This window comes from Ixodes scapularis, unplaced genomic scaffold (assembly GCF_016920785.2).
Source record: "Ixodes scapularis isolate PalLabHiFi unplaced genomic scaffold, ASM1692078v2 PGA_scaffold1__304_contigs__length_218370807, whole genome shotgun sequence".
In the NCBI taxonomy this organism is placed as follows: Eukaryota; Metazoa; Arthropoda; class Arachnida; order Ixodida; family Ixodidae; genus Ixodes; species Ixodes scapularis.
Window position 1 is genome coordinate 120,549,526 of NW_024609846.1, and position 17,706 is coordinate 120,567,231.

Here is a 17,706-nt window from a genome sequence, read left to right on the forward strand (position 1 = left end):
TTTACACGAAAAAATTTGAGATGTTCGGTGAAACATCCTGTATATTTGATGAAATCAATAAACTGCTTCAGCAGTTTCTGGATTTACACGTTTTTGTTTACTCAGCACCAGCTACTTGCACCCACACTTTGCATTTCAATTCCGGGTGCGTAATAATGAAATTTAGCAGGGTACAGTGGCCCGGGCATTTCCTAACGTATAAGGTTCATCACAAGCGAGATAGAAAGTAAAAAATAAAATGTCACTACTATGGAATGTCTGGTATTGTGTGCCCATATATGAAGCACCTTCGGGCGAGTTGAGTGGACCCCTCCCATAGAGACTGGGTTGATTAGTGCAGCTTACTTATGATGACAATGAGAAAACCCACATATTCAATCGTTATAACCAAGCATTATCTGGATTAGAAACTGATCGTTATAAGCAGTATATCGTTGTGATATCATCATTAGCAATTGCACTGTACATTAATGCTATCTAATGTGCGAGGAATCTATGGCAGTCTGCAGAACTTCCGGACATTTGTTTCGAAACGTTTGCAAAGAGGTTATGAAATCAGTACGACATGAACGGTGTACCTCCACCAAATAAACCAAGAAACGTACCTTAGTGTTCCACACTTCTTCCAAGTCGAAATACTAGGTAGTGACTTGCCCCATAGACAAGGCCCACATCTCTCCCAGCCATTTCCCTTTTTTCTGAACACCACAGAACAACGGTGCCAGGAATGCGGCTTTGACTGGCGTGCTTAGCGTCCCATTTCGGCCATACACCAGAAGTGGGCAGGAAGCGACGCCACAAAAGCAAGCGTGTCCTGCTGTCGCGATCCTGGTGGAGCAAGAAGTCCCGGAAAAAAGCACGAGTGAACGAAGGTGTTGCCATCGTTGCGGAGTCCCAACCCCTGGCTGCTGAAGCTTCAGTAGGCACGCGCTGGAGGGCGACACAAGAAACTGCTCAGTGCGACACTGCAGACTGTACCTTTATGAGTAGCTAACCCAAGTACACCTTTGGGGTTTCTCCTAAAACATTCATGTGTCCGTTAAGCACAGCAGAAAGCTCTGCCAAAACCTCGCAGTAGAAACCCTTACAGCTGCCGGCGAAGATGAAAGCGACAAAGGGGGACATTTTTTCTTCCGAAATCATTTATTCGCTCGTTCACTGGCAAAGGTGCATGTGACCTTGTCTATACAACCCAGCTGATGTTTGTATTTTTATACAGCGCTATTTACATCAAAGGGAAACTGTTGGGTGGGGTCAAAGTGGTAGTAGCACGCAAAAATTAAAAAAAAAAAGTTATTTTATGTGGTCAACGTAACAGAAGGGACAGCCCTTTCCCAACCCCTATTTTTGTTTAGTGCAGTGTCCTTTGGAAAAAACTGTAAAAAAATTGTCGGTTCAACGTTGATTTCTTTAGAAACGACACATTCCTCTCTAATGTACATTATTCCAGGGTGCAAATCGTCGGGGCGACGGTTAACGGGACGCAAAAAGTATGGTTCCGTTTTCTGCTTCGACCCGGGTGCTCCTACGACCCCTCCGAGAGAGTCGACTTTTCTGCTTCTCGGCTGTCTGCCCACGATTCCAGAACGCACCTCGGATTTCCGCCATTCGTTCGGATGTGAACGATCGGGTGCCGATCTCACGAGGCAAGAACTAATCGGAACCCCTTTTTCGTTCGACCAGCAGACGAAAGAACCTCTTCCTTCTTCCTCCATGGTTGAAACGAAGGCCACATTTTGGGACCCTTTCCAAATTCAGTATGAGCAGTCACTGTTGTGTGCGTTAAAACTACCTTGATCAATCACTTACGGCAACAGCAAGGTTCCTTACTACTTTCCAAAACAAAGACAAGGCCTGTGCCACGAACAGAACAAGAAAAAAACGCATCTTTTTCCCGAAAGATGTCAGGTGCATAAAGCCAAAACAAGATGGCTTATTAGTAGGGTCAGCCTGTAATCAAATTCTGGCTGCGCAAAAAAACCAAAAACGGGGGGGAAAAAAAAAAAAAAAGAGCCGACTACAGTTGAGTTAAAATGTTTGTAGGACACATATTAGGCGCAGACCCAAAAAGGGACACCAGTTTGCGTGTCGCACCACAAAACTTACAAGCTTCTTTCTCTCACTCTCTTTTAGAAGTTAAAATAGAAAAAGAAACTGAAAAGAAAAAAGTCACACAGCCTATATAAAAAAATAAATAAAAAAAATTAGTGGCTTAGGCAAGAGGACAGCCCCTGAAGGGCACACTACAAACCTGCTGGTCAAAACCGAAAAGGGCTTTCCAATTTTTTCCAGTCGCTCCCGTGAAAAAAGAACGAGAAACAAATGTTCACTTTGGTCATAATCGGCAGCACCGCCGGGCTGGCCACACACGCACGTCCAACAAGATCCAAAAAACGGAACACGCGAGCAACAATTCTAACACGTCGTCGGTGGCCGCCGTCACTCACGAGTTCGTTGCCCCGACGAAACGAGTGGCGGGGGACAGACACCATGGCACTACGAGCTTGTCCGTACGCTGGCTGCGCGTGCTCCGAAACGACGACCGCCATTCGTCGCCGCACGCCGAAACAGAAGACGTCCCCCTCAAAGACTGACCATTGGGCCGGGTCGACACCCCGTCAGCCGCGACCACGGCTCGCGTAGCGGAAGGAAGGCAGGGGAAGGGATGCGCCACGGATGGGAAAACGGACTGCTCAGCGCAGTCGCACGCGTTATGACTTCGGCCTGAAACGTTGCCGCGACTTTCGCCCGTCTGACTGCCCCCGGGTGGTCGTGGGAGCCGCACCCTAGACATCTCTGCCCTTTCTTTGCACATTTTAGTTTTTAACTCCGCATCAGAAGCGGGACGACACGCTAGTTTCGGAAATCGTAGGGCGGAGGAAAAAATTTGTCTTACTCCAAATACGATGAGAAAAAACTATGCGAACAAGTGCAAGTGCTGGCCCCGTCAAGAGCCCCACTAGAAGTCAAATTCCGGTATACCCGTATGGTTACAGCTATTAATGCCCTCGAATGCGTCGCTACTGCACCAAGGGCAAAAAAAAAAAAAAAAAAAAAAAAAAAAAAAAAAAAAAAATTCTGTTAAAGCTTTTTCTGTAGATGCGGACAGAACAAAAGGAGGGTCGGACCGAGAGTCGAGGACAAAAGTCGCCCGACAAGTCTCAAAACGAAGGGAGGCGTCCGACCAAAGTGTAAATTATTTCTCTCCTCTCTCCGAACGCGAAACTGATGGACAGCAAACGACGGACGTGCACGCCTCTTTCAGATGGCACCAGCGCAGATGGGCGACACTTCGAACCTGCCGAACAAAAACGTGCCCCTCGCCAAAGACAGTCGCAAACTGAACAAGCTTTCTTGCCGAGCCGTGAAACTAGACTTGGCGGGCTTCGGCGAACGCCGCAGCGCAACCAAACGGACGCGGTGGCCGGGCGACCTCGCGCGCAATTATTCGTCGCGTCTGACCGCGAGGTTGTGCCTCTTTTATCGCGACGGACTCGACGTAGCGCTGGCCGCCGTCCTCCCAAAACTGGGCACCGCTACGCGAATCCCGCTGACCGTCGACAAAAATGCGACCTTCGATTCGTTCCATTGTCCGTTTCGTCCTAGACGCGGTACTACTCCTCTACAGGGGGGGGAGGGTGGCTCGGGGGGAGGAGGGGGAGCACTTCTCGGGGGGCTAGAGGGCCGTGTGGGTGAAGGAGCTGGCGCTGTTGCTGTGGGCGAGGCTGAGGGTGCTGCCCGCCAGGCTGTCTCCGTCCGACAGGGGCTCCCGGGACGCCTCTGCGATCTCGAGCGGGTTGAAGCCCATGCGGGCGCTCTCCTCGTCAAAGGCCTCGATCTCGCGTGCCTGCCGCTCGCACAGCAGCCGCTGCCGCTCGGCACGCTCCTCCTGGAACTGCTGCTTCTCCAGGTCCATCTGCCGCCAGAGAGGATGCATCCAGTGATCGAGCCGAACACGCAACCCAAGAGGGTCGCGCCGCATTACTTATGCCCGAGTCCCGCTAGAGCGACAAACAGAAACAAACGACAGCGACGTGCCTTAAACCAGAGTCTTTTGCGATTTGACAGGCTTTGTAGAATAAAGGAGGCCATGCTCAAACACAAGCATCATGCACGCAAGGGTATCTTTGGAAGGCTTGCAATCACTCGCGGTTACTTCACGAGCACCAAACGACTAAATGCCTGCCAAAGGTACCATCGGGAGCATGCTGCATGTGTTTGAGGCTTGTCACTATTGTTTGTTGCTCTAGTGGGATTCGGGCATTACACTTATAGTGCTCACACATTCGGGCAGAACCAACTATGTTGTTGTCTAATTAAAGGAGCTGTGCAACAATTTCAGTGCTTTGTTTAAATAATTTGGGAGTTGGTGCCTGAACCTTTCTGAGGTAAACAACAAAAAACCGCTTTTGCCTGCATGTCCTAGTTTTTATTTTAGAAATGGACAAAGATTGGGGTTTTCAGCACCTCTCAACTCCTTCACCATCTTCCGAGTCACGTGCGCTGTGACGTCAATGGGGGTGGCGCGGGGTTCCGGTGAAGCTCTCTCTCTAGAACCATCAATGAGCAGAGAGAACTCACCCACTCGCGACCACGTGACCACGTGCTTGCGCAGTGGGGTCAACATGGTGAGAGGAGGAAAGTCTTGTGTCCGAGTCCGGCCATCTCCGTCCGGGTCTGCCCCCTTTACTCTCCGGTTTCTGGCGACTGTTCGAGCTAGCAGATAGAACTGACGGTTTTGTTGACCTCGGATAGATGGTACCACTAAAAGTCCCTACAATAAGTTTTGTCGATGATACCAGGTTTTTGACGCATTTATATTTATGTTGGAATGACAAGATTCATAGAAAAATTACCTTTTATCGAGCAGGTATTTGCGCAACTCCCTATCTTTTTACAAATCCCCCAGTGACGTCATGCCGCGTGATTCTCATATCCGCCGCTCGCAGCTGCAGGTCAGGAAATATTTTAATTTTTCCCTCGCGATTACGCGGCGGCATTGCCACATTTCGAAGGAATGTGTATTTTCTACCCTTTGTGACAAGATAAACAATGTCAAAAGTAGAAGATGCAAATTCTTTCGACGTTCGAATCGTTGCACAGCGCTTTTAAGTGATTAGCTGCGGACATATTAGAAAGTGCCAGAGCCGGTCACGTGCCAATTTTACATTTGGCGGGTAAACTGAATTTGAACTTGTGTGTCCATCAAATGACATCGAGCCGTGCGGTGTCATTTTCCCGGCTAAATTCAGAGGTGAAACTGATTTGGTGTTAAGACGACGCGACATTGAGCCGTGTGACATCATTTTTTCCACTAAATTAAGCAGGGAAGCTGAATTGGTGTTGAAATCGTAGGATGTCAATTATCTCAAGTGGGGAAACTGAACTGGTGCTGAAATCATTTTACGTCAATTTTCCCGTTAAATCTAGCGGGGAAACTGAATTTGTGTATAGGTCAAGTGACATAGTGTCACGTGACATAAATTTTCTCTCCAACTTTAGCGAAAAAACTGAATTTGTATACGTGATATAAAGTCATGCGACATAAATTCCCCACCGAATTTAGCGGTTAAGCTGAATTTGTGTACTCGCAACTCCAGCGAACCACAGGGGATGCGCTGGTCAGGCAAGAGGTCCTGCTCGTTGTTCAGCATACGAACCAGCCTAAATTTATTGCACTGCAGCGTAAAATCAATGTTATATATGAAAGCAAAAGCAATTTTTCTAGCGATAAAAACATTCTTACAGTCCAGGGTTGGCCAGACTGACCCGGCCTAAGAGCCGCAAATTAAACCACGAAACTTCTAAGAGCCGCGGGAAAAGGGGGGGGGGGGATTCTTTTTGTCCAGAGCAATAAACGAAACTCGAACTACTTTCAATCTATCCGAGTCAAAAGCAGTCCAACCGTACGTATGGTAGCAGTAACACAAGACTACCAAACTGGAACCTGCCTGGCAATTTAAAACGCGTTCCATTTCTCTCTGAGGAAGTGCTCATGTGACCAAGAGGGAGGCGGGGGAGTATGTGTGTGTGTGTGTGTGTGGGGGGGGGGGGTAGCTGCGACCCGCACTTTAACACGCGAAGAGCCGCAGCTTGGCCACCCCTGTTATAGTCAGTGCATAGGAATGACACGGCAGAAGCATAAAAATAATTTCTGGAAACAATGCTGCCTATGAGAACCAAACAGCGATAGCAGACAGCAGAGTCGAAACGACCTCCTCTCCTGAGCTTCTTGGCATTGCCGCTACGCGGCGTCTGTTTTGCTGCAGTCACCAATGGGTCACGTGATATCATTTCCATTTCCACCTCCACCCACCCACCCACCTACCCACCCCTCCCAAATTTAGCGGGGAAAATAAACAGCCAAAACATACCTCAAGGTGGCCTGAAGATTTTAAGAAAGCTAATCGCTTTAAAATTCGAAAAGGGATGTGCGCGACGTAATCCACGAGCTGTCCTTCCTTAGCTTTGCCGTTCACACGGTAAAGATGCCAGTAGAGGGATGAATTTAGGGGTTTTCATTCGTGGATTTTGAGATTGTCTTTGTAATGGAATATACTCACTCTATGCACCATAAGCATCCCACAAAACCCAAGATTACAATCAAGCATGGTTTTTTTCACATTTAAAGACGCAACCAAACATAGCGCTACCTCTCATTACCGAGATATATCTTAGAGAAAACGATGTATCAAGTTTTTTTAGGATGCTTAGGTCGAGTTTGTGGCACGCGAAGACAATCTCGAATCTTACCTTAGTGGCCCTTTGTGAAAGACAAAATGCAAAGGCGATCAAAGCTGGTGGAAAGAGCTTGAAAAGAAACACCCCGACAGCCTCCGAGTAGGAAGAGTCGACCTTCTATCGGGAGGCTCAGGTTCTTTGTGTCCAAGTATCTTAAGGAAACGCTGGCTGCTATTCCAAGGCTCTGTAAGGGGCTTCCGTCACACCTGCTGTCTGTCACAGAGCCAGTAAACACGTATAAAAGGCGAAGCCTTTCGACCTCTTATCGGCACTCCCCCCCCAACTGGGTTCCAACCACTTGTAGACTTATCTGCTGTTGCGCTTACAGTGAGAAGGCAACAGCCACCGAAACTCAGGAATGCAGGGCATAGCGAGTCCTCGGCATCTCAATATGGCTCCGCTGCCAATGAGATTGTCTCAATGAGCCGATAAGAAGGGAGCAGAACCAATCCCGAATATAATAAGCTGCGCCCCGAGTTTCTTACGCTTTTACAGGCCATGGTCTAAAGTGCTTAGAAATAGGTGCGGCACACGGCACTGCCGTCCCCCTCTCACAGGTGCCTTTTGCCCGGATTCGAAGGAGGCCTTAGATAGTGACCCAGTTGGGCTTTGAATTTGGAAACACGTGAAATTTAATTTAAGCCTGCCTCGATCGTAAACTCAGAGACTCACAGAATGTGTTGCGTATGTGTGTCCAACGCCACCTGACATCGCAGCGTCTCATGACTCGGACGTCACGTTACCTTGACTTCGCACGACCTCATGACGTCACAGTGACGTGACGTCATGACTTCGCTGGACCTTGCGACATTGCAGTGTCACGTGATGCCATGCTGTTATGTGACATCACAATGTCATGTCACATGATACACTGATATCAAAGTCAATAAGCATTGCAGCTTCTATAACCTTGACATGCGCATCAATCGAGTGCAATGTTTCTTACGAAAGTGAGCCCCATAATTGTGATGCCATGTTGTGAGGCGATTGTGATGACATTATGATGACAAGGCCATTCCCACCTTCTGCTCGAGCAGGGCCCTGCGCACGGAGACGCGCTCCTGCAGCTCGTGGCGCTCCCTGTTGCGCTGTGCCTCGGCCTGCATGCGGATCTTCGACTGGAACGCTATCAGGAGCTCCAACTCCTGCTGTAGCTGCTCCTTCAGCTGGCGCACCTCCGTGTCCTGGGACTCGTCCAGGCGGATCTGGAACAGGGGGCGCGCCCCGCGTTGGGTTTAGACAATGACCGATGGTTGGATCGGTGATGCAGGTTCTACCCTTGACCTGACCGAATGCCACGTGTACACTGCGTGACACTATTAGCACGGACAGTGGCACTTTTCCGCATTTTAGGTGGACAGAGGGTTGACAGGCACCAAACTTTACACCTGGGCTGGTGTTCTCAACATAGACTTTTTGACACACTAGTGAATTCCATGGCAGCCGTTTAATTTTAAAGCGACCAACAGTAAAAGGTTGGCGATCACTTGTTCCCGCAAACAGTGTCGCGCAGTGTACAGAGCCATCGAGGCCGGTGCTTGCAAGGCCACGGAAAGAGCACTAGCTAAGATGCCTGTACCAAAAGTACTTAAAAAGTGCAAACAAGAAAGCAGCTTTAAGGTAACCACAAATTGTGCAAGTTAATACTAACAGAATTCGTCCCACTGTCTAATCAAACAATGCTAAATAGAGGAAGTTTACACAGGCTAGAAGCTAGTACAGTCGAACCCGGATATAATGAATTCAAAGGGGATCGTAAAATAGTTCGATATATTGATAATTTGATATACAAATACCTATATGTTAAATTAAGCTCCAGTTGAAATTTCTGCATGTCTCTGCTAATACGGAAGGTCAGGACGAACAGAAGCTTACCAAATAGAGCATTCAAAAGCCGCCAAATACAGTAGAGTGCAGTTGGCGGAGATTGCAAACAGCGCGGCGCAAAACACGAAAATAATAAAAGAATTAAAGAAAAACGGAAAAAGCAAATTGCATAAAAGATTTCCTGATCCACAGAAAAAGTTATGAAAGCAAAAAAAAGAAGAAAGCTCACTAAATACAGACAGCAAAAAAAGAAAAAAAAAAAGAAAGAAAGTAAACAATAGAGGTTGCGAATATCAATATCTTCCGAACCGAAATCGAACAGTAAAGGTTACAAATAGAATATTTTCAATTACAAATAGTTATGAATATGAATAGTTTCAATATGAATATATTTCCTAATACAAATATTTTCTATTTGATGTTAACTAAACAAGGATACTTAATCAAAACACAACTGGAATTTTTTTTCAACAAACATTTTTAAAAGGTTAACTTTATCGCAATAAAAACAAAGGCCCCCCATGTCTCTGATAAAACAGATAAAATAAAAGATCAGTCAGTGAAACACCATTCAAGGAGTGAAGTACAGAATGTAAACAAAAGTACACAAGCGGAGGCGGCTCGGCAAGCCACAACACAGTCAGAGATCACGTCGCGGATGACGAAATCAACCACGTGAACGTAAACGGAAGTACACAAGTGGAGGCGGGTCAGCACGCCACGACAGAGTCGGAGATTGCGCGATCACGCCCCGCAGCCACAATGACCGCAATCCAGACATCACGGCAAGTGAAGGACAAATCATGCTACCGCGTGTTAATAAACATCCAATGCTTCATACAAAAAAAAAAAAAAAAAAAAAAAAAAGAGCGGGCAATTAGGTTGGCTTTTTTGTTTTGTCAAACTCATAACCATACTGCCCAGTAAAAAAACTAACTGGGACCGCGACTGCGGGTTGAGACTAACCAGCGAGTTCCGCATTATTTGTAGTTTCCAAATATTTTAAAAACTCGAATACTTCAAACACTAAAAGTGCGAAGCGAATCGAAGAGAATAGCAAGCATTATTCGCGAAGTATTTGAATTTTCGAATATTTACACTTCTAGTAAACAAAGATAAGGCGTTCAGAGTGCAACTGCACAGCCAAATTGCCGAAGACTTTTTCTTCTTATTTTGTTTTGGGGTTAGGGAGTCCTGCAGCGACAGCACTGTTCGAGGAAAGAGCGCACACTACTGTTCAAACAGCAGGCACTCCCCGCCCTTCCAATGCGTGCCCTTTCGCTTGCCTTTGCCATCCTCCACTTTTTTTATGGTTGTCATGGTATCTCCTTTCCCACAACTGCTCTTTTCTGGCGTATCCCTCCCCTCTTCCTCCTCCCCCTCCCCCCTCTTCCTTCCTCCCTCCCTCCTCCTCCTCCTCCTCCTCCTCCCCCTCCTCCTCCTCCTCCCCCCCCCCCCCCCCCCGTGTAGGTGGCTTGCGTCGCAATCGCGGCGCAATCCATTGGCGGGAAAAGCAAAGGGCAGCCGGGATTTGTTTTGCTATATCGAGTGTCCATGGGAGTTGGATACTAAAAAACGATGCTGCTATAGACCTTTGCAAAAAGAGCGCTCTGGCCGCCGCCATTTTGCAAATCGAGCGACCCCTATCAGCCAGAAATTTCTGGCACCCGCCTGAGCTGTGGAAACCCGGTCAGCGTGACTCCCCACCTGCATTTTGCATTCGGAGTTTGCCGGCTTTTCTTGGAAGTTTTTCTTTATTCGCCTGTTTAGGATGCTTACCCTTTGTATGTTATCTTCCACTGTGAGAACCAGAAAATAACAGGGCTCGTAGGCTGCTCGGCCTTCGCAGGAGACGAACGAAGAGAGCGAACGTCAAGCAGCCCGCGACGCGGGCAGTTCGACGTTCTTGGAGGATTATTTCCGTCGAGATAATCTACAAAAAGCCTTCCCGGCTGTGTTCCGGGTCTTCGCGAAAAATAGCTGATAGAGTCAAGTCCGGGGTGTGGGGACAGAATAGACACGTTTGTTCATTTGCTTTGAAGCAGTGCAAAAAAGCTGCTCTCTTCTACATTTTCCCCAAAACACGCCGGATTCCGTCCGATTGTCGTGAAGTGACTATCGTCGACACTGTATATTAGATATACTGTGTTATTTGAGATCTTTCTCAAAACCTGTTCGGATAACGCGGCACCGTGGGGTACGTACAATATATGTTGTTCGATTGATGAGACGCAATGAATTTCATGTTGTGGGCGGGGAATATCCATGCAGTTCGGATGTCCTGTGTGGTCAAATATTTTGACCTATATAGATTGACACGGCTGAGTCTACGGTGCCGTAAAACAATGAACATAAAATGAAAGAAACATTCCAGTTGCATTTGTTCTGTCGCGCACGGACTCACCAAAACAGCTTTCATTTCTTTATTTTTGTTCCCAAAAATAGAACACTGCTTTCTTAAAGACCTCTATAAAGTATGTTCGCCACAGAACACAAAATAAAAAAGAAAACGCGGCAATTCAGCCGCCACCAGCGTCCGGAATTGCGCCTACGCAGGCTGCCACAGCCCACTGACGAGAAACTCCACAGCTCAGCGCAGTCGGGCAACACTGACGTACCCTCTCAAAACCAGGGACGTGCGCTGTAAATCGCTTCGTTCGAGACTGCCGCTGGAAAGGTCTATACTATTACATGGGACTTTCAAGGGGATGTTTGGACTGTTTGATATAAACAATAATTCGAAATACTTGAGTGCGATATAACCGGGCTCGGCTGTAGATATCAAATAAGCCGAAGATAGAAAACAGAAATTAAACCGCAAGTTAAATTTTTGTAACCCACTATGTATTGTGCAAGCCTGTCTGCACTTACAAAATCAAACAAATGAAGTCTCCCAAGGTGTTTCTAAAAAAACAATTACCGTATTTTCCGGTGTATAAGACGCACCTTTGTATAAGACGCACCCACCCTATATGCAGGCTTTCATTGAAAAAGTTGGTATATAAGACGCACCCGTGTATAAGACGCACTTTTCATCGCCTGTAGTTTGGTGGACGACTGTCGCCATGTGCGAATCATCTTCTCGGTGACGTCGAAACGGCGACCTGCAGCCCGGTTACCGTGTTCGGTAGCGTACTCGACCGCAGATAATTTAAACTTCGCTGTGTAGCTCTTGCGCGACTGCGGTGGCATATTGTAGCAAGACCGGGCAGATGGCAGGAAAACACGACGACGCACGTACGCAGAGCGAACAAAGATGAAAATGGCGACTGAAAAAGAGAGGCGGCTTGTCCTAGCTTGTCTTGGCGAGAAGCGTGATTGTCGCCATCTGTTGGCATTTCACATTACTTACGCCTGGGACCTCCGCATCCGCAACGACCGCATGTTTGCAATCTTGGAGTTCACCTAAAACGTGGCACGCGGTGGTCCCCGTATTGAAGTATCACCGTGTTACGACCGCGTGATCGGTAGCGATATTTTGTTTTTGGTGAAACAAGCTTGAACATCAACCGAGTAAATTTCAAATTTCTGAACTCGCAAAAAAAAAAAAAAAAATTCGCGTATAAGACGCACCGTTGTATAAGACGCACCAGCAAGAACTTTTGAAAAAAGCCGCGTCTTATACACCGGAAAATACGGTAAATCAATTTCGAAAAACAAAAAGCCATCCCTCTGCACAAGCTGCTAACTCCAGAATGATGTCTAACTCTTTTGGTGACTTGAGCATATTCATATTGTGTTCCTATTGCCATAATTTGGCTTTACTTAGAATTAATCACGAAACATCACTGGTGTTTTGTGAATATCATAATAGAGTAGTTTTACACATTCTGCTATTCAATATTTGCTTCACTCAGTTTTCAAGGTGTCGGCAAGTCACGACCGCAAGGGGCTGTACCCAAACACTATCCTAAACAACGAAAAGAATGCATAATAGCTACAGATGTATTTGAAGCCAAGGAGTCCAGGAAGGTTAGGTTTCTCACGCTGTGCACTGGGTTGTTTATACTCCAACGTAACATCAGTAATGTCTATGCCCTGGCTGCCTCGGTAAAAACCGGCCACCCACATATGAAACAAGCTTGGCCAGCGTTCAGCCCAGTGCTTCAACAGTCCTTTCGTCCTACTTGAGTGCTCGCCGACATTTTAGAGCTGTGAACCCTATAGTTTTGTAAGGTTTGCAGTACCTCCACAAGCATGATAATTTTGCTTACCCAAGCAATGTAGAATGAAATGAACACATAAAAGTACACACTGAAATACACTTCTCCAACTTGCATCAACTTCGATGAGACCACCACAATATCCAGACTTTAGAGCAGGGGTTGGCAACCTTTTGCATCAACGGGCCACGTCGTCACAAAGCCTACACGGAGGAGGCCATACGGCAAGTCGCGAAGTGTGTGTGCGTTTGTTTGGGGGGGCGGGGAGATGCAAAGGAAAGGCAGAAAGGAAGTGAAGACGTTTTCTGCCCAAGTATGGGGATGCCAGACAATGCAAATTAAAAGTGCTCTTCGTTCTTGTCTAACCCTGTTTGAGGTTAAAACTGCCACATAGTTTTTAGAATATGTGTGAGAAAGCAGCATGGGGGAAGGGGGATCTTTTACTGGGGTCGTGCCAGGGACCGTATAACTCTGCCTCGCGGGCCATATGTGGCCGGCGGACCATGGGTTGCCGAACTCTGCTTTAAAGGATGGTGGTCACGTTGAAATGCGCTACCAATGTATGTTGCAGGTTAAAAGGCTGTTTTCATCACAGTGCCTTTTGTGTGTGCACAACCGTGAAACTCCCCAACGTTGAACTCATGAAGTGTGTCGGTCTGCCGGTACTCTCATGTGAACCCAAGTGACATTTATGCAACAGAAGGAGTAAATTGACAAGGTACAGAAGAGGGACGACTCACCGACTGCTTTTGGAGCATCTCGGCGATGCTCTGCTCGTACTGCTCGCCCAGGATGGCCAGCTTGCGTATCTGCTCCTCCTTGAGCTTCTTGATGACTGCCTTCTGGTCCTCCCTGGGCGTGGAGGCCAGCACCTGGCTCTTCCAGGCCTTGTACTGCCGTGTCTGGATCTTGCACGTTTCCCGGAACTGCTTGCGGATCTGCAGCTCCTTGTGCTTCAGGCTCTTGGGCTGCTGCTTCACCTCCTGGGCGTGCCGCTTGTGCAGCTCCCGCTCCCGCCGCCCGCAGTACTCGTGCTGGTTGGCCAGCTCCGTCTGGTGCTGCTTGCGCACCTGCTCCTCGCGCAGCTGGTGCACCCCGCGCTGCTGCCGGTACTCCAGCTCCTGGGTGGTCTCGTGGTGCCGCAGCAGCATAGAGTGCGCCTCCTCCAGCTGGCCCTGCCGCTTGTTCAGCTCCTCCCGCAGCAGGTCCTGCTCCAGCCGGTGGTACTGGAGCAGCCGGCGGCGCCGGTACTTGCGCACCTCGAGGCGCAGGTAGTCCCCCTGGTGGCGCTGGACCCGGGCCAGGGCCTCGGCCTGCTGGGCCTGCAGCTCCTCCTTGTGGCCCCTCAGACTCTCCTCCCGGGGGCCCAGGTCCCGCTTCAGCTTGTCCTTTAGGTACTTGTACTCGGCCTTCTGCTGCTGGCTGAACCGCTTTGTCTCCTCCTCCTGCTGCTGGCCAATGGTGCGGCCCAGGCGCTTCTCCCCAGCCAGGTTGTGCTTGAGCTTCTTCTCCAGGTCCTGCTGGTGCTTCAGCTGCAGTTTCTCCAGCTCCTTGCTAAACTGCTGCAGCAAGGACTCATACTCCTTATCCAGCTTCTGTTTGTGGTCCTCCATCTCCTGCAGACACCTTGCCTCCATCTGGGGAGACACCATACAAAATTGTCAGGCCTGATTCGCCCCAGGCGTTCTGTATTGAACGGCTGAGCACTCTCTAGCTCAGTGGTTCTCAAATAGAGGTCCGCAGACCCCTTGGGGTCCACGAAGCCCTGCCTCATCAGTCAAGCCCGGTAATAAAAGTTGTTTGTTTTCAGGTCGAGAAGAAACGCTTCAGTTTTCGGGCGAGTTTTCTCGTGTGTATGTAAATATGAGAGGTGTACTGCACACTGGCCCTTAGTTATTTATATCCATTTATTAAATCATTATATTTAACCCACACCTTTCCCCTCCCCTCACCGCGAACGGGGTCCTCCATCATCTCCGCCTATCCACAAGGGGTCTGCGAAACACCGATGGTTGAGAACCACTGGTCTAGCTGATCTGCTAGAGTCAAACCCCATTATGGACCGAAGCGGTAAAAAGGTGAATATAGCGACGCAAGGTATGCTTGCGCTGCCTCTTCTGAGGCACTGATATATTGTCAAGCCCATTTATGATAAACCCAAATACAGCTAAATATTTCCTATATCGACTGTCCAAATACTTCTAAGCAAAATGCAAAGAACCAACTCGCTATATCAAACTTTGTTAAAAAAAAAAAAGAAGCAAAACACATGTTCCACTATATAAAAAAACCAACTCGCTATATCAAACTTTGTAAAAAAAAAAGAAGCAAAACACATGTTCCACTATATAAAAAAAAAAAAAAAAGATGTTAAGGAGCGCTAGCAGCGAACAAAACAAAAAAATTATCACAAAGAAAGCAGAAAAAAAAAGGAAGAGCCCAGAAATGTGTGGGCAAAGGTAAGAGGTGCACTAAAACATACAGTTGGAAGTATTCCCTGATATCATCCCAAAAGAAAAGGCTTTCATACATGTTAGACTTCTTCTTTACTACTTAGGCCTGCACACCAAATACCTTGACTGCCAATAAAATGGCAGCATCACCAAAGCACCGCTCACCTGGACCAGTGCCTTCTGGTGTTGCCGACGCATGCGCTTGTAGCCTGACATCTGCTCGTGCATCTGGTTTTCTTGCTCATGTTCCTTCATCTGACGCGTCACTATCGACGTTGTCCGGATCGTCGCAAAGTTGTTGGTCGCCCCGGCGTCCGTGCTGTTCAGGCTCGTCGACGAAGAATTCTGCGCAAACACGGGCAACGAGCTCAGTCGTCAGCGCTGTCTTAGCGACGAATCAACACTATAGAAACAGTGCTGTCTTGAACACAGCGGCATCGTCTCAAACATAATTAGTGGAGATGCAATGCTTTATCAGTGCTGTGCACAGATATAGCACGAAGTCAGGGCTGAATCGGCACTACGATTAGCGATAATTCCAGCGCTGTGCTGTATATGTGAACAGGCCTTCCCTGTGTAGCCTGACTTTTCACCGAAACACTTGACTCAATAACGTTCTTTCGAATGAGCTACATCGGCAGACAACCTCTACAGCAAAACCATCCACATAAAAGCTTTAGAAAAAAAGAAAATTACAAATGAAGTCAATTAATAAAAAGTCTTTACTGCATTGGCATGTCTGCTCGATCAATCTCTCAACTGTGCGTACCAATGTTACGAGCTTCCTACAAGTTTTATTACCTTTTGCCACATATTTTCATATATAAGTCGTCCTTTTCTTCGGCACTGGTATTTCAAATTAGGGGTAGAACCATAACTGGTACCAAAGAAGGAAGAATAGTGAGTAAAATTTCCGAGTCCATCGAGCCAACAGCGGTACTTCAGCGCGAAAGCCAACGCTCTGAGCACACTGGTGTGAAGAAGTATATTTGACACAAGCGTGCTATACTGCAAAACGGTACAGCATAATATGAGCTCGCTGCGCAAGCACCATGGCGTGGGGGCACATATGGCTGACAGGTGGCCTTGTACCCCTATCAGGAGTAGGAGACTGGCCCTGTATGATCACAGCACCCAACACACCATGCTCTTGCAAAGTGTCTCCTCACAACATTTTAGCTTCTTGCCTGTGTTATCAACGACATGACAACGTCGTTGATATCACATCAGCTTGTCAATGAAGCTGACGAAGCATCCCAGGAAGGCAGCCATTTCGGATGTTTGGACATGATGCAACCAGCGAAGCTGACAATCGAGATTTTAGCTACAATGACTAGTGACATTGTAAAATGGTAAATGCTTGAGCAAAATTTCTTCTCTTTGACTTCTTTAAAAATTAGGTTCTACCTATACTCAAATATTAAATTTTTTTTTGGCACGTTCTCTAGTATAAAGGTCGTCCTACATTTGACTAAATACAGCAGATCTTGGCTACATCTTACCCTTTATCATACTTGGACTCTCCTTCACACTAAACCAAACTTGTGTAAGTATGAGGTGCTGAAACAGGCGTTTGTAGCAGGCTTTATTATAAGGAGTCCGTCTGGAAATATGTTGGGAGTCATAAAAGCAAGACTTGGATCCCGAAAACACACTCTGGCTTAAAATTCCAGAATACAAGTGTTTCTTGGCCCCTGACCTACTAAATTATCTGACTTATAAACCGAAAGAAGGCCAGGTGTATGAGTGCTGGCACGAGAGTTTGCAAACATTGAAAGGAGGCTACACGTCCGTCATCCTGCCTTCCGTGCCTTGGAGGCACCACTGTCGTCTTCACACCAGAACCAACGCTCTTCTAATCACTCCTTACCTGCTCGTTGCACGGAGAACTAAACTCGTTTTCACCTCAAGGAAAAAGGAAGTCTTGCACAATGTTCATGACCCGTACCAAATAGTTCTTATAAGATTTGGTTGTCGGAGGACGAAGCCATGCTTTAGGCATTTGAAGCCCATGTACGTCTTGATAACGTAACATACATCTAATTTAAAATGCACCCTACCATATGTTTCAATTCTCTACATAAGGCCGAAAATCAGTAATGCTTCGTGAGGAGCCGGTCTTTTTTTTACTGTGGTTCTTGATGTGAAAACGAGTATAGCACACTCAAAGTGTAGAGCCAGTCTGGTCTACGAGGCACTGGGGAAACGACAACAAAACACACAAAGTCTAAATATTAAATTATGTTAAACCTTCAGTTTGCGCCTTAACTTTTTGTTCGTTACTGGGACCTGTTGCTTGGCCTTTAGGCAGACGGGAGAGCCAGCACACGAAAAATGAATGTCATGGCATACGAGAATTAATACTCAACCAACAACGAAGGTTCACAGCGTTGCATCCTCCCTTTAATTTATTCTAATTCCTTCGTGTATCGTCACTGTTGATTACATCTCTAATGTAGCACCAACGTTTCTTGTCTGCATCTCTAATCTGTAATATTGATCATCAAATAATGCCATTAGAT

At 47.2% G+C, this 17,706-nt stretch overlaps 1 protein-coding gene across 2 annotated transcripts in view; it reads right to left on the reverse strand.

The window, feature by feature from the left end:
- Positions 1 to 1,124: 1,124 nt before the first annotated feature.
- The window catches only part of LOC8041348 (serine/threonine-protein kinase TAO1), a 41,392-nt gene continuing 24,810 nt past the window's right edge, over positions 1,125 to 17,706 (reverse strand). For both annotated transcript variants that reach the window (XM_029976490.3, XM_029976489.4), the window contains exons 13-16: positions 15,350 to 15,529; positions 13,472 to 14,368; positions 7,764 to 7,946; positions 1,125 to 3,916 (exon numbers count right to left, since the gene is read on the reverse strand). In XM_029976490.3, coding sequence (XP_029832350.1) covers positions 3,677 to 3,916; positions 7,764 to 7,946; positions 13,472 to 14,368; positions 15,350 to 15,529 — 1,500 coding nt within the window. In that variant the 3' untranslated portion in view covers positions 1,125 to 3,676. The remainder of the gene's footprint in view (positions 3,917 to 7,763; positions 7,947 to 13,471; positions 14,369 to 15,349; positions 15,530 to 17,706) is intronic.